The following is a 27,391-nucleotide window of genomic DNA, read 5'->3' on the forward strand; positions in this document are numbered from 1 at the left end:
CTGCCCTATTCAAACTGACCTATGTGTAAGTGTATTAACAAAGTTTCACTAGACAGAAACGTTAGCAAAAGTTTGCTATGAAATGCTCGTGCTGTTGAATTTACTCTAGAGAGACACTACTTAGTAATTTTATGAATTAGTGTAGTGTTAGTGAATTTGCGCCTGATGATGTGGCAAGAAATGTGGCGAGGCCTTTGCAGGCAAAAATTTGCCCGTTAGTGAATTTGCCCAATTGAATAATTTCTTTATAAGATAAAGAAGAATCAGAAGGAACCAGAAACAGCAAATGTGCCACTATTTTCAAGTTTATTGCGATCTCTGTACAATGTTTCTGTGCATCCTCCACCTTTCTCAAGTGCTCTCAGCCACCTGCTCCCCATAGCTCCTGTATTATGAAATAAAGTAAAACATACCTGCATCATGTACAGAACACCCCAGAATTTACACTGTGTTTCATGATGTGACTATACTAATCATTTTTAGATGATTTTCAAAAAGTGGTAAAATGCATTTTCACCTGCTCTTATGCTACCCCAAATTTATCTGTTCACCCTTCCCAACAATTAGTGATGAGCAAAAATGTTTGCCAGTTTTTGCTGAAAAAAAAACATGGCCATAGATGCCAATGGTGAAAAAAAATTGTTGCGTGTCAAAAAAATTGTCACCCATAGATTCCAATGCATTTGTCAAATTTTTCGCCATTTTACTCATTTTGGGCGAAGTGAAACAGGTCAGATTCAAACAAACAGTCACGTGCACACCCGAGCCCTATGGAATGCTTAACCCCGATGGGTTAAGGTCAGATTCACCCATCACTATTAACAATGCTAATGCTGGCTGCTCCAGTAAAATTGGAATATAAAAGGAAAAGGATGGGATGGAAATTATCATTGCTCCTTTTCTCCAAATAATTTGTATTTTTATATATTTTTCAGATGCTGCTCCTGGATACAGTGTTGGAAATATTTCTGCAAATGATGTGGACTTGAGGCCAGACTTGTCTTATACTTTTACAGAAAATGGAAATCCAGGTTTGAAATTTGCCATTGACAGATTTTCTGGAACTATAACGCTAGTAGAGTCATTGGATTACGAAGAATCATCTCAACACTGTCTAAGGATCCAAGCCTCTGATTCAGTATTTTATACAGAGGCAGAGCTCGTGATTAAGGTTCTGGATGTGAATGATAATCCACCTGTATTTACTCAGAATATATATAAGGTTAGTGTGAATTGCATATGTAAAATATATTAAATATACACATTTACTAAGGGTCGAATTTCAAAGTAAAAAAAACTTCGAAATTCGACCATCGAATTGCAATAGTTCGATATTCCAAGTCGAAGTTTTTTTTGATCGAATATGGCCATATTCGATCAAAGTAAAATCCGTTGATCGATCTATTAAATCCTTCGATTCAAACGATTTAATCGATCGATCGAACAATGTTAAAAAAAAAACCTTTGACTTCTAAAAACCTAGCCAAATGTTGGCTATAGGTTCTAGGAGGTCCCCATAGGCTAACATAGCAATTCGGCAGGTTTAAGGTGGTGAAGTGTTGAAGTCGAAGTTTTTTAAAGAGACAGTACTTTGATATTCGAATGGTCGAATTTTCATAGTTTTGTCAATTCGAATTGAAGTCGAATTTGGTTGACCCTTAGTAAATGTGCCCCCAGAATGTGTTAGGTCAATTCTTGTGGCAAGAATAAATGTGTCTTTTTTTATGTATGGAGGTTAGTATTTAATTTATGTTATATGTTTTATTTATGTATCTCTTTATACTGAATTCCAATTATAAGAGACAGCATGTGATTTATGAAAAAGCTGAACAAGCCATTCCATTATCCATGTGGTTATGAGTCCAACAGATTTGAAAAAAATGATATATCCAAAGTATCAGCGATTTCTGTCAATACTACTGATGGTGTAGGTCAGCAGATCAACACATTCCCAAGCGATGTCTCTGTACCAGGACTGGCATCATCAGCTGCTTTTTGATTGTCCGTGCTTAATATAACTATAAAGATTTCTCTGTTAAGTGTGTCTCTTCCATCAGAGATATATTCACATTATGGGGCTGATTCACTAAGGGTCGAATATCGAGGGTTAATTAACCCTCGATATTCGACTGGGAATTAAAATCCTTCAACTTCGAATATCGAAGTCGAAGGATTTAGCGCAGATAGTATGATCGAACGATCGAAGGATTATTCCTTCGATGGAACGATTAAATCCTTCGAATCGAACGATTCGAAGGATTTAAATCCAACGATCGAAGGAATATCCTTCGATCAAAAAAAGTTAGCCAAGCCTATGGGGACCTTCCCCATAGGCTAACATTGACTTCGGTAGCTTTTAGATGGCGAACTAGGGGGTCGAAGTTTTTTTTAAAGAGACAGTACTTCGACTATCGAATGGTCGAATAGTCGAACGATTTTTACTTCGAATCCTTCGATTCGAAGTCGTAGTCGTAATCGAAGGTTGAAGTAGCCCATTCGATGGTCGAAGTAGCCCAAAAAAAACTTTCGAAATGCGAAGTTTTTTTACTTCGAATCCTTCACTCGAAGTTAGTGAATCGGCCCCTAAGTGTTATTTCTCATTTTATTTTGTTGAGTCAAGTCTTCCCTATGAATGAAGAAGTTTTCTACAGTCAAGTCTTCAATCTGCAGAAGCTCCTGCAGATAACATGATATGGCAGGTGTAGTTGTATTTACTCTCCAGAGCTTCTGTTTTCTACAGAATATATGTAGCTAGAAATAAGTCTTGGGATAATGTAGAGCTAGTGGTTACATGTAGCTGATCTGTGTAAGAGAACTCTAGGCATAGGCTACTAGAAGTTTTGGGGGATTAACTAGAGTGTAAAGGAGCTGGATGCAGAGGTTACATCTAGTACATGGTTTTCTGACAGTATTGTTTGTTCTATAGTGATCTGCTTTTAAGAAGGTGAAAAATATTTTTATTTTTAAAAATTTGCATAGTTCAGGTAATATTTAGTTCATTCGCAAAAGGACACCAGTCAGTATGGTTGGCCTGTAGGGGGGAGGTACCTGCAGGAGCCTACTGTATATAAAAAAGTGCACAAGGTAAGCATTTCCTTTTCAGCCTTACATCAATGGCAGGCAACACAGACATACTGAGTCAGATCAGGTGGGTCTCTGTTCCTTGCTAGGATTAGAGGTTAAGGTACCTAGCAAGGGCAGACTGAGTCCCCATGAGGAGTTAGTATTTGAGGTAGAATCCTTGGGCAATTGTGCTCCAGTTAAAGGGATTCTGACATGATTTTAATTGTGTAGTTTTTCATTCCTGAACCAGCAAGTTTATTTTTTAAAATGTATAATATTGGTGTGTAGGCAGCCATCTCAGGTCATTTTGCCTGGTCATGTGGTTTTCAGAAAGAGCCAGAACTTTAGGATGGAACTGCTTTCTGGCAGGCTCAGTGTAACTGAATGTGTCCCAGTGGGACCTGGATTTTAATATTGAGTGCTGTTCTTAGATCTGCCAGGGAGCTGTTATCTTTTGTAAGGGAGCTGCTATCTGGTTACCTTCCTATTGTTCTATTGTTAGACTGCTGGGGGTGGGTGATATCACTCCAACTTGCAGTACAGCAGTAAAGTGTGATAAGTTTATAAGAGCACGAGTCACATGATTAGGGGCAGCTGGAAAACTGACAATATGTCAGATTTAAAAAGGAAATATAAAAAAATATGTTTGCTCTTTTGAGAAACAAATTTCAGTGCAGAATTCTGCTGGAGCAGCACTATTAACTGATGCATTTTTAAAAAAAAATATTTTCCCATGACAGTATCCTTTTAAGTATTGAGAGTGTTTAGGGCAGGGATAGGTTAGTGGCAGCCTTGTGGAGCTGTAGTGAGATAATTAGGGAGAAGCTTGGGCCACTGAATGTTTGACACTGCAGAGAAGCAGGAGGACAGTTTATTAGGAGAGGGTTGTTTTGCTGGAGCTGACAGCTCAAATGAACACCTTAGAATGAGGATGAACCTTGTGGAATTTTAGGGCAATAAAATCTTTGAAATAATGAGTATGACTATGAATTTATTAATTCTTGACCTGTTTGTCACCTTTGAGGCCTTTGTTTAGCTTGTAATGAGCCCCCTCTGGGTCATTCCTGGAAGAGGAGGAAGTATTTTGCAAAAAAATAACAATCTTGGCTCATGATATTGTAGCATGTCTGCTCATCATTTAAAATGCATCGCAGTGGTGTATTTTAATTTTACACTAGAGACCAACTTGAGTCTAACAGACATCAATACTGCTTGTTAAAAATATGTCCTGTTAGAAGTTGACTAACTGTGTCATAATTGGGCTGCAGATCAAAATGTGCTGACTCATGAGAACCGCAGAGTTTGACAAATGGTTTATGCACAAGCAATTCTACACATGGATTTAAATATTCATCTGATTTTTCTTTAATTGGACCCAGAATTTCCCTTGTGCAACAACATATTTTAATGAACCATAATTTTTGTCCTACGCAAAAAAAAAGAATGGACTTTTCAAATGGTCCATTTATTTTTTTAGCCAAATTCCGAAGCTGTAAAATAATAGAGAAGCACTCTAAATTAAATCTTAATTGATATTTTTTTTGGCTTGCTTAAAAAAGCTTGCCACTTGGACATTTCCTTGAGCAGCAAGATGCTAGAGAGCAGTTTAATGTATCAGTAATGTTGTCTCAGTCCAAATTGCAAAGCGATGTATGAAATACTATACGCGTTTAACACTGTACCTCTCACAAATGGGCAAACGTGCCTAATCCTTTCATTCACCCTATTCATTTTAGTTTGTCTCATTAATATTGGGAACATCATGCTTTCTTCTCTTCGAACAGGAGCTGTTGTACAGTATAGGATGTGCAACTTGCTACAAGTTTGTAAAGCTTTGACTATGAATGAGATTCAGAAATATCCTGCTGAATATATATATATTCTATATACTGAAATGTATATGGCCAGTTTTGTATAGGGTCAAATACTTCCTTTGTATATGTGTATGAAATACCATATTGCTTGCCTTGTTTGAGCTAAATCAAATAATTCGGTAGGGCAAACAGATGGAATATGTCTCATATGTCCAAAGACCTCCCCAAACAAACAGATTTTTGCACAGTTGGAACATGTAGGCCTATGGTCATGCATGCATTTACATCTATCAGGCAAAGATCTCACCGACAGCAAAATTCAGTCCTTGGCCAATGTGATGTTTCCAATTCACATTGGCCAATCAAAATATTACCTTGCAAGTTACTAATTGAGAAGGACGTAATTTTGGGCCCATGCATATGTTTAATCCTGGATTTGCTTTTTGTGCCAGTCTCTTGACTTTTGTCACTCTATCTCTGTATCCAGTGCCAAAACTAGAAGCTATCTATAATCCAAGTGAAATTATTTGCCTTCTCTACTCTTGTTATCCATGCTGAGTTGCCATTGCATGATCAAGAAATATAGCAATTTTCTATTCATTTGCACAGTTTAAATACTCACAAAAGAGTGCATATTTGCCATGTCTCAAGCAATGGCTAAATAATTATTTGTTCTCCATCATTTTTGTAAAACACATTTAAATGTAGTATACATGCATATTTTTCATGATGTTCCTCATCTTTACTTGAAGGTCGCATTGCCTGAATTGACTGATTCAAACACATTTATTACAACTGTATCAGCTACCGACAAGGACTCAGAGACCCATGTCCCCATCACTTACAAGATCATTTCACCCTTAGAAGGATTTGCTATTGACGCAAGTGGTAAGTTACTTATTTCCATTAAGATGCACTAATTGTTTTGGGAACGTTCAACCCCTTTACAAAACAAATAAAGGAGGTAAACGTCAGAACCATATGAAGGTTTGGATAGTGACACCAAAATATGTAGATCAGTGATCCCCAACCAGTGGCTCATGAGCAACATATTGATCATCAACCCTTGGATGTTGCCCACAGTGGCCTCTAAGCAGGTGCTTATTTTTCAATTTCTGGCTTGGAGGCAAATTTTTGTTGCCTAAAAACCAGGCGTTCTGCGTAACAGAGCCTCCTGTAGTGTGCTAATTCACATAAGTGCAGCCACTTAGAGCCCTTATTTGGCAACTAAGGAACTTTTTTCATGCTTGTGTTGTTCCCTCAACACTTTTTAAATTTGAATGTGGCTCACGGGTACAACAGGTTGGGGACCTCTGATGTAGATTATTAATATTTGTTTATAAAGTGTAAATATACAGTATGACCACAAACTTTTTGTCTATTGTGATGGATCTTCAGGTACAGTAGGCACTGCAGATGTGGCCGCAAAGTATCATGTATATACGTATATCCCTTACCTTTAATCTGTTATTGCTCCACCACATATACGCAACTTTCACAGCTATTTTAACCAGTTTTTATCACAAGAGATTTTACTAAAGTAATGAATCCAAACATAGAATCATACTAAAGTACTAGAGGACAAATGTCACAAATCCCAATATAACAACCTACTTCTGTTATTCCCCCTTTCAATGCCGTTTACAGAAAAGCTATAATTCTAGGCCTTTCAATCAAATGACAGAGAAGGAATTTAGAAATCATGGCTACTGTGGGGCAGATTTACTAAGCTCAAGTGAATAGTTTGAATGCAAAAATATTCGAATTTCAAAGTATTTTTTTGGGTACTCGATAGAATCGAATGATTCGAACGATTCAAAGTAAAAAGTAGTGTCTCTTTAAAAAATCCTTTGACTCAATACTTCGCCAAATAAAAGCTACCGAGTTGAATGTTAGCCTATGGGGACATTGTAGGTTTTGGGCACTTTTTATGATCGAATAAAAATCATTAGATCGATCACTTAAAATCGATCGAATCGTTCGATTCAAAGGATTTTATAGTTCGAACGATTTTTATTCGATCGTTCGATCGAACCTTTTGCGCTAAAATCCTTTGAATTCGATATTCGAATTCGAAGGATTTTACTTCGAGGGTCGAATTCGAGGGTTTTTCAACCCTTGAAATTCGAACCTTGATAAATGCCCCTATGGGTCATCATTCAATAGATGTTTTAATAGCACACTTTTTAGTTTCTGGCAGAAGCACTGTGAGTAAAAAAAACAATGAATTGCTAAAGGATAATCTCATCAAACAGATAGCTTGGCCATTGCATCTAGCTGAGGATAATACACACAGCCATTGATAAAGGTCAGCTAATTTATGGCAACCTAGTCTCAGATACACCTACCAGGCTTAGAGAATCATTGGAATATCCACCAGACAATTGTGGTACAGGTGTGGGATCACTTATCTAGAAACCCATTTTCCAGAAAGGCTGTCTCACATAGGCTCAATATTAATGAAATAATTACATTTTTTAAAAATGGTTTACCTTTTCTCTGTAATAATAAAACAGTGCATTGTACTTGATCCAAACTAAGATATAATTAATCCTTATTTGATACAAAACAATCCTCTTGGGTTTAAATTGTCCCCTAAAGTATGGAGATCTAAATTACAAAAACATCTTTTTCCGGAAACCCCATGTCCAGAGAATTCTGGATAACAAGTCTTATACCTGTATATCTTTTAGTCAATCTGTCTCTAAATGCTTACCTATAGTTATTGGCGAATTTGGGGCGTTTCGCCTTGCCGAAAAATTCACGAATTTCCAGCGAAATTCACGAAACGGCGAAAAATATGTGAGACGGCGCCTCAGAGTTCCATGACCTGTATAAAAACACTCGGCCTTCGGCCTCATGTTTTTATATGGTCATGAAACTCCTCAGTAACTTATAATATCCTTATATTTTACAAGAGGGGGCACTTTATTCACTATATAATATAATACATAATTATAATACAATATAATGAATAGTACATTTTAAATAAGTAAAATTATAGTTGAAACTCGACTTAGAAATTGGGACATTTATTTTTTAAACAAGGCCAACCTTGATAACACAAATGTTATAAATACAGTTTCAGCCAAAGATCAGAGAGACGCAGACTTCTGACTTGTTTCCCATGTAACAGAACACTCCTTTCTATTCATATTGTTCCCTGGAACATTGGGCCATCATGTTGAACAAATAGTATTTTTAGAGAAAAATAAGTGTCTATTTGACAAGTTAAACTCAACATGCTAAATTAGACTTTTGGAAATATGATATAGCTTGATATATGATATAGCTTCCAAACATCATGAATATTTTCATTAAGTACATTTACATTGTTTTAGCTCTTAAACATTTAGCAGTAGAAACTTTATAGATCCATTGATTTCGCATTTCCCAGTCTGCTGTATAATAATTTCTCTCGATGTGTTTCAGGCTCTGTATACACAGATTTGCCTTTGGGAAAAGAGAATAAAAGTACAGAGATTTCAATTTTGATAGAAGCCAAGGATAATGGCAACCCCTCATTAACTTCCACTGCAGTGCTGTCTGTTCTTATACTCGATGTCAACGACTATGTCCCAACATTTTCTGAAGACATTTACTATGTCAATGTCAGTGAAGATGCTTCAGTGGGGGATACAGTTCTCACTTTAACAGCAATGGACTTCGATTGGTCATCTGAAAACGCAAACATTGACTTTTCCATCATCAGTGGAAATGCCCATAACCTGTTCTGTTTGGAAAGCAGCGGAGTACTCTCCCACGTTCCTTTTAAAGTAGCTGGAAAACTTATAATTAATCAGCCTTTGGATTATGAAGATGCCTCTAGACATAGGTTAGAGATATTTGTGTCGGATCAAGGTTTTCCTCCTCTAAATTCCAGTGCAACCATTATAATAGATGTTCTTGATTCTAATGACCACCCCCCACTGTTCAGCAATTCTGAATACCATGTAAGTGTGAGTGAGCATTTACCATTATATAGTACAATAATTATCATTTCAACAACTGACTGTGATACTGGAGAAAATGCAGATATTACATACAGTATTGTAACTGGGAATGATGAAAGTATTTTTACTATTGATGAGAGAAATGGTACTGTTACCCTGGTGCAGCCTCTGGATTATGAAGAAACCATGAAATATTCATTGACTTTACAAGCTAAGGATGGGCATGGAAGCAACGCAAATGTGGCATTTGCCTTACTGTCCATCACTGTTCTGGATGAGAATGACTTTGCACCAAAATTTCTTTTTCAGAGCCAAAGCTGCAGTATCTATGAAAATGTGCCGTTTTTTTCACCTGTGTGTACAGTTAATGCTATGGACTTTGATTCTGGACAGTACGGCATCCTCAGCTTCTCCATTCAGTCCTCCTGCTTTAATGACCAACAGCACCCAGCCACATTTTTAATTGATTCATTGACTGGCGATATTTATACTAAGCACAGGATTGATTATGAAATGCAGGAAAGACATTGCCTCATCGTTCAGGTAAAAGACAGAAGTGAGTCCTCTGCTTGTGTTTTAGTTTATATAGACATCGAGAGTGAGGATGAGTTTCAGCCAGTTTTTTATCAAAACCAATATTTCTTTGAGTTGCCAGAAGAGAACACAGCAGGCCAGGAAATTGGTAAAGTAGGGGCCTTGGACGATGATGAGGGACTTGATGGATTAGTACATTATTTTCTTGAGAAACCGTCTCAGTTTTTTTCCATTAATTTGACGAGTGGGGTGATATACCTAACAAGTACTGTACATAAGAAAAGAAGTAATGCAAGGAAGAATGATGAATTTATCGAGTTCCACGTAAAAGCTCATAGTCCAAAATTTGATTCTAAGTCAGCTAAGTGTACCGTCAGAGTTAACATTTCCTCAGCTCTTGAAGATTACCCTGTTTTGTCAGCAAACATACTTTCCATCACTTTCAGCATTTCTTTTGTGGTGTTCTTGCTCTTGGCTATAAGTCTTATTGGTATCATTCTTAGACATAAGAGAAAAGAAGTTGTAAATCCTTGCGGGACTAAGAATGTTACCATTTCAGCTCCTGACTTAAAAGACTGCAAAAGTAAAGAATGTCCAAAATATGATCATATCAAAACTAGCATAGCTCCAGATACTTCTGAGTGGCTTGGATTAGTTGATATAAGAGAAAAGAAAGAGACAGGGCCTAAATGCAGGAATTCAGACTCTAGTGGGCATGGTTCAACAGAAGGAGAAACTGCTGAAGATGAAGAAATCAAGATGATCAATGAATATCCTATTAGGAAAGGATCTGGATCAGTTTTGAGTGATAGAGCATCTCGGGTGCCCGATTCTGGCATTCCTAGGGATTCAGATTTGCCTTCTTGTGAGTCCGATGAAACTGACTTGGTGCTTAGGACGGAAAGCACAGAGAGCATGGCCATCCTGAGACATGATAAAGATGAATGTAATTCAAATAATATTCATGACAAAGAACTTCCAAACACTAATCACAGTCCTCTAAAAAACAGTAAAGATACACCTTTGCATAACAGAATGGACTACATATTTGTTCCAACCCCACATGCATCAAGATATGGGTCTCTTGCATCACTAGTGGCATCAGATGAGGATCTAAGAGGAAGTTATAACTGGGACTATTTGCTGAGCTGGGAACCCAGATTTCAGACACTGTCGTCTGTCTTTTGTGATATTGGAAAGTTAAAGGATGAGAAGATGCACAGGCATGGCTTGCCAAAACAAAAAAAAACGTTTGTATTTCCACCTCCTTTAATTACATCTGTAGCACAGCCAGGTATAAGGGCCGTGCCCCCACGGATGCCGACTATAATGTCTGGACAAACATTTTTTAAATACCCACGTTCTCCCTTTTTCACTAATCTTGAATGTCAGCCATCATCTATGACCCCAACACTTTCTCCTTCTCTGTCGATGCTCACAGTACATACACCTTCAGCGTCTCCTGTGCTTTCAGGTACAGGCGTTTCTGGAACATCTATGCCTAGTCTGTCAGAAGAACTACTAATACAACAAGAGTTTCAAGTGTAAACCTTAAGGCATTGCAAAGTTTATTTTATGGACCAAATAAAGCATATTGTACGTAATCCATTATATTTCCTATGGATAAAAAGGAGATATTTATGTTCTTCTTGTAACAGTGTTATTCTCGAAAATCAGCAAGTCAATGGAGTTTTTAGGCCAACAAAATGTTACCTTAAGAAAATTTCTCAAACATTTGTATTCTTGTAATGAATTGCACACTACATGGTGGTACATTTTATGATTGTTTCTTTTGTCTATAGGTTCTACACTTTTTCAGCAGTAAGCTTGTTTTTACAGATGCAGACCTCAGCATGTTCAAGTATTATATTTGAGTTCACATTCAATTTAGTATACAACTTCCCAGTTAAATTTATACTAGCAACTAAAATTCGAACCATTAATTTTTCATTGGACTACTGTCAATATTGCATAAGTGCCTTCCCTATATTGCCAGAGAGCTATCACATCATGCTGCATTATTATTGCCATATAAAATATACAAACAATTGTTGCTTCGGGTGCACATTAAGAACAATCAACAGAAAAACAAATATTTTCAAAGTTTATTTTTTCAAAATGTCATAACCCCAATTCATGATAAATCATTCCGCTCAATAATTTACAGCAAATTTACCTTCAGGCCAAGTTTAGAATTAAGGAAATCACTTTAAGGAAGGCACTTTTTTTTCATTTTCACCCAAGAAAACAAATATATATATATATATATATATATATATATATATATATATATATATATATATATATAGATATAGATATAGATATAGATATATATATATATTATAATTTCAAATAAGCCTCATTGTAGACAACATTCCATTAATAGGGGCAACACTCTAAAATAATATTATGTTTATTATAGAAATGTCCATTTACTAGGGCTAAAAAGTCCTAAAAATCTTTTTGGCACCTTCCGTATTCAGTGTTCTCTGAATGAGACCTGAACTTGCAACTGTTGATATATATGTCAGTGTTAGAACTGCCTTTGCAGTTGAAGCATTGAAAGCATTTTTGTGAATCGATAAAATGGCAACAACAGAACAATAGTAAGTAAATAGTAAGTAATAGTTTCTCAATATGAATTAATGAAACTTTATAAAGAGATAAAGAACACTATGGTCTATATTTACTAAAAGAGAAATAAAACACAAGATACAAATAAAAATATGGAGTTGCTAGAAACAAATAAAAGATGTATGTCATGCCATTTTTATTTATATAAAGTAGTACTAGGGCAAGCTGTATTTTTTGAAGGTTAAATTGAATGCAAATGCATACTGTAAATATATGAATCTTGTGATTTATAAAAGTTGAGCACATGCTCGCCCAACCAGTGTAGACTGACCTAACAGTATCCTCTGTACAGAGCTAAGTAAGTTAAAGACATCTCATCGGGTATTGTTAAAATAAATCATTTGCATGTGCAGTTACCTATAACAGTCAATCAGGAATTAGTAGTTCTGCTGCAACTAGAACCCTAAAAGCAAATTAACCCACAAACTTTTGTTTCTGTTCGTCTCTTTTCACAGTGCAGCTAATTTATATTTTATATTATTATATTTTATAAATTCTATATGTTTACATATTGAAACAAAAGCTGACAGTCGATATACTGGAAATACTGGAAAAGTTGTCTATGTACCATTGTTTTCTATTTCTCACAAGAGGAAAAGGTACAATATTTCTAGTTTTATCAGGTCTGTCATATTTGGTGCTTCATTTAGGGCATTATTTAGCAAAATCCTAATTTATCTCAACATGTTCTGCCAAAAACTCAGAATACATCCACACTGGGGTTTTTCCCGCTTATTTAGTATTAGATTTTCCCCAAAATGTGGTTTGCGGGAAAAAATCTGAATTTCACGATTTTTTCAGATTTTCCACACAAAAACTCTTCTAGGTTTTGCATGAAACACAGTGAGATCAAAAAATCATTGTGACTTCTCCCATTGACTTATATTCAACCTTGACAGATCTGAGATGCCGGATTTTCTGATTCAGATTTTGAGATTCAGACTTTTTCCATTTTCGGGGTTTAATAAATTCCGAAAAAAATTGTGATTTTTTTAAAGGTCAGATTTTAAAGTAAAACATCACAAATTTTTCAGGATTTTTGCATTCAAAGTTTAGTAAATAACCCCCTATATCCCAGCGATATTATTTCAAAACCAAGCAACCAAAAAGGAAACCAAACAAAGAGCAGCAGTGTCCTCTCAAAGGTACAACTATATGACGTTTGGTAAGAAATACTATAGGCTGTAAATGTTATGTTTATTGAGATGTACTGATAGTATTGTTTTATATTTTATAGATACAATGCATTCAAGAGACTTACAGAATGATAAAATTATTTATGGATTATAGAAATATTCTTGTTTTGACAAAACACGATTTAAAGGCAATCCTCCTAATACCGTGTTTTCAGTTCAACTTTCATTTAAGCCAAAAAAAGAATTTGTATATATCTTTTTTATAATAATATGCAAAAAAAATACACAAAGAATTAATGTTTAACTCATGTGTGGCTTGTGTTTATTTATGTCTGGTAACTAATAGAGAATGTGTGCACTTTCTCTATGGAATGATGAAGGAGAACAGTCGCACGGGGACATCTGGCTTGATGGCAGAATTCATTCATTTATACATTTCAGTTGTTAGGGGATATTTTCCCGCCAGGAGCTATATCATTTTTAATATTATAATATTATACTAGGATACTGTGTTCAAAATAAACATTTTTTTGGTAAAGTAATGTACTATTGGAACAACTTATTTACTGACACAATGTCCTGGGATAACACAATTTTTGTTCCACCAGAGGCCAGACTCTTAGGAATTCAGGTTGCAAAAGACTTATGTAGGTGAATGAAGACAACAAACCAACTTCCAAAGCCTCATTCCTGTGTGGCACAAAAATTAATTCTCACATTTGACCTAGGAAATAAACATAGGAACATCCTGGTATACCTTTAATTCTAAAATAGATATACAGGTATGGCACCTATTATCCAGAATGCTTGAGACCTGTGGTATTACAGATAAGGGATCTCTCCATTATTTGAATCTTTATACTTTGTCTACTTAAATAATTTAAACATTAAGGGGGTTATTTATCAAAGTCCAAATTTATCACAATATTTTCTGAAAAAAACTCAAACCAAATCCACACAGGCTTTTTCAGCTTATTTATTAATACAGGAGTTGCACTTTAGGGTATAACTACATTGCCGGTAAATTTGCAATATCTGCCCTAGCCCTGGCAGGTGTTTCAGTCTGGCTAATCTGTGCACCAGGAGACAATCAGGAGACTACTGAGGGTAAAGGTGGCCATACATGGAGAGATCCACTCGTTTGGCGATGTCGCCAAACGAGCGGATCTCTCTCCGATATGCCCACCTTGAGGTGGGCAATATCGGGCTGATCCGATCGTGGGCCCTAGGGCCCAACGATCGGATCCTAACGAATGGGAACTGGTGGTCAGATCGCGGGACCGCATCAACGAACAGATTCGGCCACGATCCAACGGGATTTTTTGTCCCATCCGATTGAGATTTGCCCGACTTTCAGCCAGATCTCGATCGGGGAAGCCCGTCAGGGGGCCCCAGACACAGGCCAATAAGCTGCTGTCTGTCGGCAGCTTTTATCGGCCCGTCTATGGCCACCTTAAGGTGTTTAAAGGGCCATTGCATACTGCAGGGAGTTGCCCACAGATTTAGGGTAGCGGGTACACTGTCAGCAAGTCACACACTACTCAGACACTTAACTCTGGCCCACCTACAGGTGTAAAACACAAGTTAAAATGCTAGTCCTTCAGGTTTTTTCGTTTCTTGCTGATCTCTTTGCAGTCTCTCAACCGCACAAAAATCTCAAAGTAAAAAAGAGGGATCCGCGCCTGTGGCAACAGAAAACAATATAGTGTAATAAGTTTAAATCATATAGTGTTTCACCCAGTGCTTCTGATCAATTATTATGGGTGTGTTCCCCATTTTCTTATATTTACAGCCTTTAACTCTTAACAATATAGTTGGAAGGAGAAGGGTATTCAGATGAGTATTTATAGATATTTGGATGAATGTTAAAAATATTTATGTGCTTGATCCAACTCCCCTCCACTGATCGGCCAAATTGCCTACTTACACATCACTGCACAGGTCCCCCCAGGCCGCGCTGTTCCTTTCAAACTATTTTTTTAAAAGATTAATTGCACTCTTGGGGTAAATGACATGTAGTTTTTTCTTGGGGATAAATCACATGTAGTCCAATTTGGTAACTGGAATGTTCCAGAGGGTAGTCCTGCCAGCCTATTTCGGATTCTCCTCATGGTACTTCCTGCCTGTGCGATCGCCCCTTCACCTAACTTGTTTCGTTGATCCTATCACGACTCTAAAGAAGTTGATAGGATCAATGAAAGGCTTTAGGTGAAGGGGAGATCGTACGGGCTCTGCAGGAAGTACCATAAGGAAAACCCGAAATAGGCTGGCAGGACTACCCTCTGGAACATTGCAGTTATCAAATTGGACTACATGTCATTTACTCCAAGAAAAAATTGTGAGTGCAATTAATCTTTTAAAAAATGTTATTAATAAAATAGATTTACACTATCTTGGAATTTTATATTTATTTTGGAGTTTGGAAGGAAACAGCGTGGCCTGGGGGGACCTGTGCAAGGGCTTAATACATGCGAGACACCACACCAGTGATGTGTAAGTAGGCAATTTGGCCGATCGGTGGAGGGGAGTTGGATCAAGCACATTAATAATTTTAACATTCATCCAAATATCTATAAACCGAATACCTGTCTCCTTCCAACTATATTCTTAAGAGTTAAAGGCTGTACATAAAAGAAAAAGGGGAACATCCCGTAGTAATTGATCAGAAGCACTGGGTGGAAACCTATATGATTTGAACTTTATTGGTTACTGTTGGCACCTACAGGTGTGCTACATAAGTGCTAGTGCCAGCAGTCTTGGTACGGATGCTCATTATCGGCATTGTCTGTAAAGAGTTAGCGTAAGAGCCCGTGTGTTCCTGATAATGATGAAATTCTTAAAATTATGCTTTTTCTAGCAATATGCCTTGCATTAATACAAAGGTACAAAGCTTTCACAATGCCGTTTACAGTTCATGAATATGTGTCCTCGCAGTAATCAGGTAAATGAAATAACTGCACGTCCCACACATGGTTTAGTTCTGGAGGGCACCACTGACATATTCTGTACTGGTCACTATTTAGCCAAAAGCTATTTGCTAAAAAGAAAACAAGCATAGGATAACCACACGTTTAAACATCACAGTGCAGGGTGCGTCACTGAAGGATACAGATAACTATCGATAAGTTACACATAATTGCAGCAGCATTTTACCCATTAAACTGTGGGTGTCCTCCAGCTCCTTGTTTTAATTACAAGGCATGATTACAGATTGCTTTGTATAACGGAGTAAAGCTCAGAGGTCTTAAAAACTAAAAATTAAGATCATTTTAGCTGAGATTCATCTGACGTTTTATCAGGATTGTTTTACTAAGAGTGTTTTCTTTTGCTTCAGCCAAATCGCAAATGCATTAAAATTGCAACCTCATAGGACTGTGAATAAGAATTCCTTTGAAGTCTTTTAGTGTTAGTTTTGGCTGTCAGTTATTTCAGGCCCTTCTTTTCTGCAGTGTCTTGGAGAAACCTTTTATGGATCTTTCAGAACTTTCCAGACTGAGTTTAATAGGAACAAAGAACCTGCCTACTGAATTCTTATGGGCTTACGCCCACTAAACAGAATACGTTCAAAATATGGGGGGAAATGCAAATCTGTGGAGTAACTTGAGCAACACCTTGAGCAACTGAGTAGGTTTGTTTAACAAAAAAATATTTTTTTTATATCTTCCAGTGTTGGTTTTGGCTGCTGCTAATGCACAGAAAGGCCTAAAGCACCACTCTCTTCTACACACTTTGTAAGGAACGTTCTGGACTTTCCAGACATAGTTTTATAGGAACATAGAACCTTACTGTGAAATTGATACTGGCTAGGTCTCTTGACAAACGCAGTGCTTCTTTCCATTTGTGATTGTATTACAATGACACAGTTTTTTGATTACTGTTTCCCGATAGGGCAAATATAGTGTGCATTCCTAATCAACAGATGTGAAAGTTATTAAGTGGATTTGTACAATGATCTTAGGGAGAGAAAAACATCAGCAGTCCATACACTTAGAGGCAGATTTATCAAGGGTTGAAGTGAAAATTTTTGTGTACTTTGACTAGGGAATAGTCCAAATTCGATTCGATTTTGAAAAAAATTCAAAAATCAAATTTTGAAATTTATTAAGTACTGTCTCTTTAAAAATTTGCCTTCAAACATTTGCCATCTAAAACCTGCCAAATTGCTGTTTTAGTCTATGGGGGACCTCCAAGAACCTATTTGGAGATAATTGGTGGACTTGAAAAATCAAATTTTTTTTTGAAAAACTTGAAATCGAATTCGATCATATGCGCTTCGATTTGTATGATTCGAATTCGATTGAAAACCGACCTATTCGGCCAAAAAAAACCTTTGATTTAATGTTGGTTGGTCTTTTTGAATTCGAATGTAACGTTTTTCAAATTTGAAATTCGATCCTCGATAAATTCCTTATAAACTCAAAATTCAAAAAAAAAACGACCAATCGAAATTTATTTTAAAAAAAATAGAATTTTTAAAAACGGCCGAATAGGATCAAGCTACTAATTTGATTTGAGTTTTTTCACCAAAAACTATTTTTTTAAAAAGTCCAAAAAGATCAAAAGTCCACCAAATGACTCTAAATTGATTGTAGGATGTCCCCCATAGGCTAAAACACCAATTTGTCAGGTTTTATATGGTGAATAGTCGAATTTGAATTCTTAAAGGGACAAGACATGATAAAAAAAATTAAAATTCAAATCGAATTTGGACTATTGCCTAGTAGAATTACACTAAAATAATCTTGAAAATTCGAATTTTCAATTTGACCCATGATAAATCTGCCCCTTAGAGGCACATTTATTAAAGGTCGAATTTCAAATTTATGTGAATTTTTAAAAACTCCCCTAAACTCCCATAAATTAAAACTTTTTTAAAAAAAAATCTAATTTTTCAAATGTGGATGAATTAAATCGGCCCAAAAACTCGAACCAAGTCTAATCAGATTCGATTCTAATTTAAAACTCGTTTTGAGTTTTTTCTCCGAAAAAAAATCAAATGCAAGGAAGGCTGCAAACAACTCCAAATTGATCCCTGGACATCTCCCATTGCTTAAACAGCAATTCACCAAGTTTTAGGTGGCAAATAATTTCATTTCGAGTTCTTAAAGGGCCAGAGTATGAAAAATCTCGAAAATCTAATTACATTTTTTTTAAAAAAACTCGAATCAAATTTGAATAACTCCCTATTCAAATTTGACAGTAAAAAAAATCATGGTATGGTTGCCTTACATCTACATACCCTTTGTTTATATAAAAAATGAGTACTATTCTGATTTTCATGGAGATTTCTCAAAATGGCACAGTATGTAGATGTGCACCTGTCTTTTACACCTAGCAATGTGTAAACTGGTGGAATATCTAGAAGTTGATGGGTTCTATTGTTACATTTTGTCAAGCCCCTAAGACTTGGGGAAGACGAAACATATAGTGAATATGCAATTCTACTGGAGGCTTATGAGCCCTCTAAATCCTTAGGCCCTACAAGATTTGCATCATCTTCTTGCTGTTAGTACACTCAGCCATTCAATGTAACAGCTCTACTATCCCTAGTTTCAACTAAAACTGCATTGTAGCTTGTAACACCTTTAGCAAAATGTCAGACACCATCTACTGATGATCATTGTTTCGGAGAAGATACTTGAAGCCCACTCACTGTTATATGGCTGTAAAATGGAGATGCTCACTTAGATTATAAAAAAAGTTGGGTGTTCTTAAAACTTGCAGACCTTTCTAGATTTGCTGGAACTGTCACGAATGGGTTAAGGGATGCTGCATTTACTAAAAGTACATTTTTTTATCAACCAAACAAAGGGTCCTGGAACAGAACAATAAAATGTAAGATTTAACATGGGAGATGTGGATGAAGCTAAACCCCCGGGACAAGTAGTATTTTTTTATTGCACAAAACAAAACAGCTCCAAAAACCACAGAACAAAAATCATTTAATTGTTATACTGGGTTCTCTGGCCATGTGCCTTAGACAACGCTCAGTGAGTTGGTTTAACTAAGGGAATAAGTCTCTGCTAATTCCTTCCATTCTCCAGGTTTTCCTGTTTTAGAAGTGTTCTATGGTCCACAAGTGTTGTAATACTGCTGTTTTGATTTTTCTACTTGATATCTGCTCAGCGTTTAATATAATATACATATGTTCCTCTAATCTGATCGGCTGGCGAAGCTTAGGGCTTGCATAACGATGAAGAGAAAACTGAAACTTGTGCAATCGCAGACTTCTCTGGGAAATGATGTCTCTGTGTGAAAGGCATTCCAGACGGCTGCATCAGTTGACAAATCCAGCTGCTATTTACTGGCCCGTTCATCAGAGAAATAAAAGTAGCTCAAATACATCCCTGACCAACTGCAAGTTACACATTGCTCCTTGTAAAGTGTTAATTGTTGAAGCTGTTACGTTCATCCAATAGTATATGTTTCTATTTAACTATTACTTTGAGCAAAGTGCAATATTTGGAGGAAATTTGATGTTTTCTACCCAGAATACAGCATTTTCCACTATCATTGTGGATGCCCACTAAACAGTGAACACAGTAAAGTGCACGTGAATCTCCAGTACAGAGGCAAATCAAAATCCAGTTTGTTGAATCATACTTACGTTTATATACCAGGGCATATTTTAAATCTCAGTACACTCATTTTTTTGTCCATTTTTGTAAATGTATTCCTAAGTAAGCCTTTTCTTAATATTAGCAGTATGAAGAGTATGTCTGCATAGAATATTATTTTATTACATAACAGTTATATAACGGAGAGAGCTCCCAAATGGAAGCATTTACCTTGAGTCCCCCACAGATGGTTCATGTACGTCTAAGCCACTGAAAACCATCAGTCCTTATTATTTCCCAGGTTCTCCATATTCAGTGAGGTTAATGAATCCTTTATAGGAATAATCTACTACAGTAAAGGAGAGAATTGATGGGAGGAAATATGGCAGGCGGTAGAGTTTCTACAGATCATAAATTTAGCAGCTTTCTATCTATGAATGAATATTTATTAACAACTGAATGTAGAAAATAAATTACAAATATACTAACATTGTTATTTGAAACCAGCAGTTATTCGTATGCTGTGTCCTCTGCAAATTCGTCTAAATTTGAATTTAGAAATACAGTAAAGATTCCATTGAGAACTAGCATGAAAATAGAAAAGAGAAACAAAATGGAGACACTTGGGGGCAGATTTAATATTCTCCGGCATCAGGTTTTGGGGATAAGAAGGCAACTGGAAGTGAGTGCTGTAAGTCACTCATTTTTTCAGGCATCAATTACTTTATTTCATATGTCGTATTTGTTTTTCCTTTTACTGCTGCTTGTTCAAAAACAAGTAAAAAGTTTGCCACCTAAAGCCTGGTGATGTTTTTGACTTTGTCTCCCATGATAAATCTGTCCCCAGGAGTTCAAATATACAGTGCATGGCAGCATAGAAAGTCTGCTTCACAGTTGATAAGTAATCAGATATGGATTAGAAGAAGGCTGACCAAGATCAGAAAGGTCAGGGGTAATTAGAAGAACATTGAAGTCATGGATCGGTATTGCCAAAGGGCTGTTAACTCCAGGCTTGAATAGTTAAGATGATAAAAGATGCAAAGATTGGATTATATGAATCTCTATTTCGTATGATTTTCGGGCCATGTGTGGAGTGTCCCGACATTTTTCATGAGATGGCGATCGGTCATTCAGTTGATCGGACAGGTTAGAAAATTTCTGTCGGCTACCGATAACATCTCTTCATGCGGACATAACTTTCGTACGATTGCTTTCAGGCGCAGAACATCCTCTGATATTTGATCTGAATGGTTAGTGGCAGGACAGGAGATGGCACCAAACGATCATTCATCCAATATGAAAGTAAATCTGCACGTCTATGGCCAGCTTAAATCCAAACAATTATTTCTACTTTAAAACCTATTTCAATAAAGGTGAGAGGAAATAAATCACTAGGAAAATAAATTTATCTTGATATGAGTCCTTACTGTCCAACTCTCATTCTTGAAGTTGTCTGATCAATGAGCTTTGATGTTGACATAACAATTTTACTGCAGGTTGTCCTATCAATTAGAAGGAAGAAATGGTTAGAAAGGAGTGCTATAAGACTACTGTGACTTTTTATGTGCTTCATGGTCCCCAGTTTGGTGCTTTCTGGGTCACCACCAATGAGCAAATTCACCTTAATCTTGTTGATTTAATGGTGGGTCTCTCAGGGGCCTCCAACCCAAAGACCTTCCTAGTCAGATTGCAGTATCTCATAGGCACTGTCTATACTACCTGGCAATGAAAAGATGCAAAGTATGGTGGTGAGCTTCATCCAATAATACAAATGCAGCCCAAATTGCTGGACCTCTCACACTTTTTATTGATGGTCTCAACTGCAGATCTTTGTGAAAATGTTTACGTTCTAATTGCCTTATCTGGAAACGGTTTTAAAATATATGTAAGCCTTTTGTTTTGTTCAGGGCTGGTCATTTTTATAGTCAACAGGATACTGTATAAAGGATTACTTCATTAACAGAAACCGCTATAAAGTTTACATGACAACGGATGAATATATAGAAGCATAACATCATATTTTCGGGTACAGATTCAGAATTAGGAGTTTTACCAATCAGCAGTCCATAAATGCTGAAACAACTCATTTAAAGTGTCTTTGATGTGAGCAGGGGTACATAGGAACAGTAAATTAGTAACAGAAACCATGGCATCTGGCTACGTTAGAAGAAATGTATGTTCTCTGACTTTAAAAACCATCAAGTATCAACTTTTATGCTAATGCAGAATAGAAATTGGTGGCAGCCACAGTATTATCCAACTATTTTATTTCCATGACTTTCATCCATAGAATGTTTTTATGCTTTACTTCTTTTTGTTTTGTTAGAACAAAGGTGACATTTGTTGTCTGTAAGGAGGGGGTTTATAAGTAGAAGCAGCCGACACCTTGTGGAACTGAACATAAAAGTAAAGTATTGCCAATTAAACCCATTCAGATTTCTTGGTTTCATGAGCAGAGACTACAAATGTGAGATTCTTTTTAAACTATGCCAAGTTGGCATCATCAGCACTTTGGGGGTTATTTACTAAAACCCAAAATGTTCTCAATATTTTATTGAAACAAATTTGACCAAACTCCCATTCACAATTTACCTTATTTATCAATCGAATAACTCAAAAATTTGGTGCAGTAAAAGACTCGATAAAATCGTGAAAAAATTCGGATTGTGCCAATTTTTCGTATTTTTTTTCAAATTATTTGGATTACTGTATGAAACACAGTGCAGATCATGATACCTTCCAATTGTAAAAGGGACATCTGACATTGACTTACATGATCTCGGCAGGTTTGAGGTGGAGTATTTTCAGATTCTGACTTTTAGCAGCTTTGAGGTATAATAAATCTCCAAAAATTTGTGTTTTCCCCTTTAAAACCCTGACCAGAAAAATTTGGGTTTAAGTAAATAACCCACTCAATGTCCAAGCTGCCCAAACTTTAGTCTTGTAGCACTGAGTGATGAAGACATTAAATAGGGGTTGTTATTCAGTAGCAGATAGAATGCTGTAGATGGAACTCACCAAATCCCTGAAAGTTGTTTGTATGTAAGGAAAGGATATGCAGGTGATCACATCATGTATTCAAATTCAGTTTTGGTATTTGTGTTTGTTGATAAAAAAAAGAATATTTATTAATGACCTGGAGGTCGGCATTAAAAGTACTGTTTCTATTTTTGCAGATGATACTAAATTGTACAGAACTATAGGTTCCATGCAGGATGCTGCCACTTTGCAGAGTGATTTGTCTAAACTGGAAAACTGGGCAGCAAACTGGAAAATGAGGTTCAATGTTGATAAATGCAAGGTTATGCACTTTGGCAAAAATAATATAAATGCAAGATATACACTAAATGGCAATGGGTTGGGAGTTTCCTTAAATGAGAAGGATCTAGGGTTTTTTTGTAGATAACAAGTTGTCTAATTCTGGGCAGTGTCATTCTGTGGCTACTAAAGCAAATAAAGTTCTGTCTTGTATAAAAAAGGGCATTAACTCAAGGGATGAAAACATAATTATGCTTCTTTATGGAGTATGCAGTGCAGTTTTGGACTCCAGTTCTTAAGAAGGGTATAAATGAGCTGAAGAGAGTGCAGAGACTAAGTGCAACTAAACTTATTAGATGAAAGACTTAAATTATGAGGGTAGACTGTCAAGGTTGGGGTTGTTTTCTCTGGAAAAAAGGCGTTTGCGAGGGGACATTATTACACTTTACAAGTACATTAGAGGACATTATAGACAAATAGCAGGGGACCTTTTTACCCATAAAGTGGATCACTGTACCAGAGGCCTCCCCTTCAGACTAGAAGAAAATAACTTTCATTTGAAGCAACGTAGGGGGTTGTTCACAGTCAGGACAGTGAGGTTGTGGAATGCACTGCAGGGTGATGTTGTGATGGCTAATTCTGTTAATGCTTTTAACATTAAAAAGACAGACAGACATAATATCAAAGGCTATTGTGATACTAAACTCTATAGTAAGTATAGGTATGGGTGTATATAATTTGTGTGAAAGTAGGGAGGTGTGTGTGTGGATGCTGGGTTTTCATTTGGAGGGGTTGAACTTGAAGGACTTTTTCCTTTTTTCCATCCGATTTAACTATGTAACTATGTAACTGCCATTTTTGAGGGGGGCCACATGGGCCATAACTGTTGCTTTTGAATCTGAGCTGAATGCTGAGGATCAATTGCAAACTTACTGAACAGTTATGTCCCATGTGGTCCCCCTTCAAGTCGCTGACTAACTCAGAGTTAGAGAGCTGAAAAGCAGAAAGTAGTGTTCTGGCTATTATGTTAGACATCCAGTCACTCCAGCCTTTATACATTTTATACATTTAGATTTGTCCAAATCTAAAAGAATTATTTACATAAAGTTTTCTCAGACTCAAAACAAAGGATGCAACTTAATTTTCCTGGGTAAGGAATCTGACATGGGAATTTTTGTAGCACACCTGCTATGAATAAAATATTTTACTAAAAGAAGGTCTCCAAAAGTGCAGGGAGAAATTAAGCAAACATAATCTGAAGAAAAGATTAGAAAGGAAGAAATGAAAATACAATCACGGGGCTCATAGAAACAAAAACAAAGCATTGAACTCCATATTTGCAGATGAATTGCAGACATTGCCTCTGTAATATCGTAGTTAGGGACTGGCAGACATTCAAGTGCAGAGGTTTTTTCTCATATTAAGATGATTATCTCCTCCTGAGATGTCTGGCAGGGAGAAGCCATGTTCTCTTGGAACAGTGGAAGATTTAGTTTTTATCAAAAGAACATGGATATGAGTTTGTAGTTATCCCACCTAACTACGTAGTGAGAAATTCTCAAAAACATCATTATTGGATGTATTCAGTGAATCTCATGGCAGTGGTCTTGTTTCTGAGGATACAATGGAGAGAGAAACTGCCAAACAATCCAGTCTTTGTGATAGCTTAACACATTTAAAAAGAACCTGGTTCTTCCTAGTTGTGCATCCATTTTAACGTTTTGCACTTGCTCTTGTGAGCATAGACAAAGTTGTTAGCATTATGACTTACTATATCTGACTTACTTAGATGGGGCCAAAATTGTCTCATTAGAAGACTAACCTGCTCCCAACTTGCCTTACCACGGATTACTGGCCCCACCTGGGCCTAGGCTAAAAATGCACCTACTTCTTTTTTCAAGGGTCTATCAACTTGATGTTACTTAGGCCTAGGAAGCACTTTCACAACCCCAACCCCTTTATAAAGGTTGCTGTCTAGGTTTCAGGGACTTCTCCGGTTGATTTCCAGCCATAGCTTTAACTTTAGCAGTTGCTGCCATCTAGTAGCAAAACAGCAAATTTTATAGAACTATTTACAAAAATATAGAAAATATATATTAACAAGGAGTTCAGCTCAGTGTTTTCTGTAGAGCACTGCGGTAGCCAAAAGGATTTTCTTCACGTCTAGCGCATGCTCCTTTAAATAAATGGGAAATGTACTGTCTATGGCAGACTCTGGGTCTGAGGTCTTTGTTTGTCATAATGAGCATATCACTTGTGAGGGTACCACCCTCTGCCAGATTATAAATCTATATGCAATTATATTGCCGGTAAATTTGAGATACCAACCCTGGTTGCTTTGACTGCTAAGGTTGACCACAGCAGCAATCGAAAGTAGTAATGAGAAAATTTGCTTCGCTGAAAAATTTTCAAAATGGCGGCAAAAATTTGCAAAGTGCCGAAAATTGTCTGTGCGCAACTTTTTTCTCGCTACAAATGCATGCAATGGAATGCATTGTGCCGACTCTTTTGTCTCTGCGACATTTTCTACAAATGCATTAAAGTCAACGGGTGTTTTTTCTTACAGCGACTATTTTCTCTCTGCGAAAATTTTGCCTTGGAGACCATTTTGTTGGGGCGAATTTTTACAGCAGTTTCATAAAAAATATTTGCAAATAGTGGAACGTGAAATTTCCATGCCTGGCGAAAAAAATTTGTTCATTACAAATCAAAAGGTTACAATGATTGGATTTGCCGTCTTCTTCTGCTTCTTTCCAACTCGCAATCTATTGCTATGTGAGGCTGCAATTTTATTGCTATGGTTACTTTTTATTCCTTATTCCTGGCCAGTATTTCACCGGCCTAGTTGGTGAAATAGCAGCCGGGGCCGGGGCTGGTATCGAAAATTTACAGGCAAAATATAAATTTATATAAATTTGTAATCTCCAGTGCTTCCACTCCAGACCACCCCAATCCTCTGTCGATCTCCTCCACCCTGATCTTCCTCTAATGCCTGACAACTCAGAAACCTTTACTAATTACCTAATCTCCAGTCCAATCTGTGTCATTGATGGTATAGCTCCACCCCTTTTACATCATAACCCCACCCTCCATGCGCTGCCCCTTCCTGTAACATCATCTTCTAGTGAGTTTGAGTGCCATTGCCTCCAGTAAAAGGTAGTAAACCTACCTGCTGAAATTCAAAACTGTAGAGTTGCTGAACAAAAAGCTAAATAAAAATCAAGGACAGTTGTAAATTGCCTTTATATTGTCATTTATTGGCAAACTACCTTTTTAACAAAATAAAGTGAGATAAGAAGGTTTAGAAAAACAAGTAATTTGGTTTCATTTTAAAATTGTATAAAAATTCGATTTAGCAATATAAAACTGTCCATTACCAATGAGCCAGGGCATCTGCATCTTCAAGAGCACATTTAATATTGGCAGATACTGACTAGTTCTTGGTCAGTAAGAATGCATGCAAACACACAAAATACATATAAAATATTATTAAAAAATAGATTTACATCAAACATTGAGAACTTTACTTAAGTAAATGAAAAAAATGTGTGAGCTGTTTCTAATTCTCTGTTCAAGTTTTCCTCTTCTTGCATAAAGTGTGGTATTTGTGTGCATAGTCTCCATTAAAAACGGTCAAGATCAGTTGCTGGTTTTTTTTTGTTTTAATTGTTTATCTTTGATTTTCAAATTTGCTTCAGATTAAAAGAATGGTTATTTGGCAAAAAATATTTATTCTCTTTTTCTGTTTCTTCTCCCCCCCCCCCAATTATAACACAACTGGATCAATCCAGTTTACATTGTGTTAATTTTCTGAGAAATGTAAGAATATTAGTTTTCAAGGTGGTTACAAACTTCTTACACATTTCAGAAGTAATTATTTTGATTCCATATTTACAATTTCTACCAAATTTCTAAATGAAAAGCAATTACAGTTATAGGATCTATAGCACCTGAGTTTTTCCAAATAGTTTTTTCATAATTTGAATCCTTAATGTTAAATTTTGGGTAGCCGAGGATGAGGAGAGTATAACAGTGCTTTATTAGCAGAGACTCATGCAGCCATTATACAACAGTAACGTTCACTTTCACTTTTAAGCTGTCCAGGAAGAACAGTGACATCTACAGGCCATTTGTATAAACACCACATATTCCCCCTATAGTAGGAAAGCATTTGGACAACTATAATAAACAGCAACAATTAAACAGTATGTATTTTAAAACAATATTATACATTCTTCACATCACAAAGTCCTTGGTCCATGCAGGTAGTTTTCTGATTCTCTCAGTACGCATTATAGGTTCACTTTCTTCAGGCCTATTGCAGTTGACATCAGGAGTAGGAAAATGTCCTTCATCAAATGGAGCCTCTCTAAAGTCATTCCTAACAGGAGCAAGACGACTTGCATTCCATTTGCGTCCATCAGACAGTTCATATGTGTATG

At 36.5% G+C, this 27,391-nt stretch overlaps 1 protein-coding gene across 1 annotated transcript in view; it reads left to right on the forward strand.

Annotated features, from left to right (window-relative positions):
• LOC108704336 (protocadherin-23-like) overlaps positions 1–12,916 on the forward strand; it is a 175,412-nt gene extending 162,496 nt beyond the window's left edge. Inside the window, exons 18-20 of the mRNA XM_041577895.1 lie at positions 936–1,222; positions 5,630–5,765; positions 8,310–12,916. Of these exons, the coding sequence (XP_041433829.1) occupies positions 936–1,222; positions 5,630–5,765; positions 8,310–10,912 (3,026 nt within the window). The 3' untranslated portion in view covers positions 10,913–12,916. The remainder of the gene's footprint in view (positions 1–935; positions 1,223–5,629; positions 5,766–8,309) is intronic.
• Positions 12,917–27,391: the final 14,475 nt, after the last annotated feature.

Source organism: Xenopus laevis, chromosome 1S (genome assembly GCF_017654675.1).
Source record: "Xenopus laevis strain J_2021 chromosome 1S, Xenopus_laevis_v10.1, whole genome shotgun sequence".
NCBI classification, from domain to species: Eukaryota; Metazoa; Chordata; class Amphibia; order Anura; family Pipidae; genus Xenopus; species Xenopus laevis.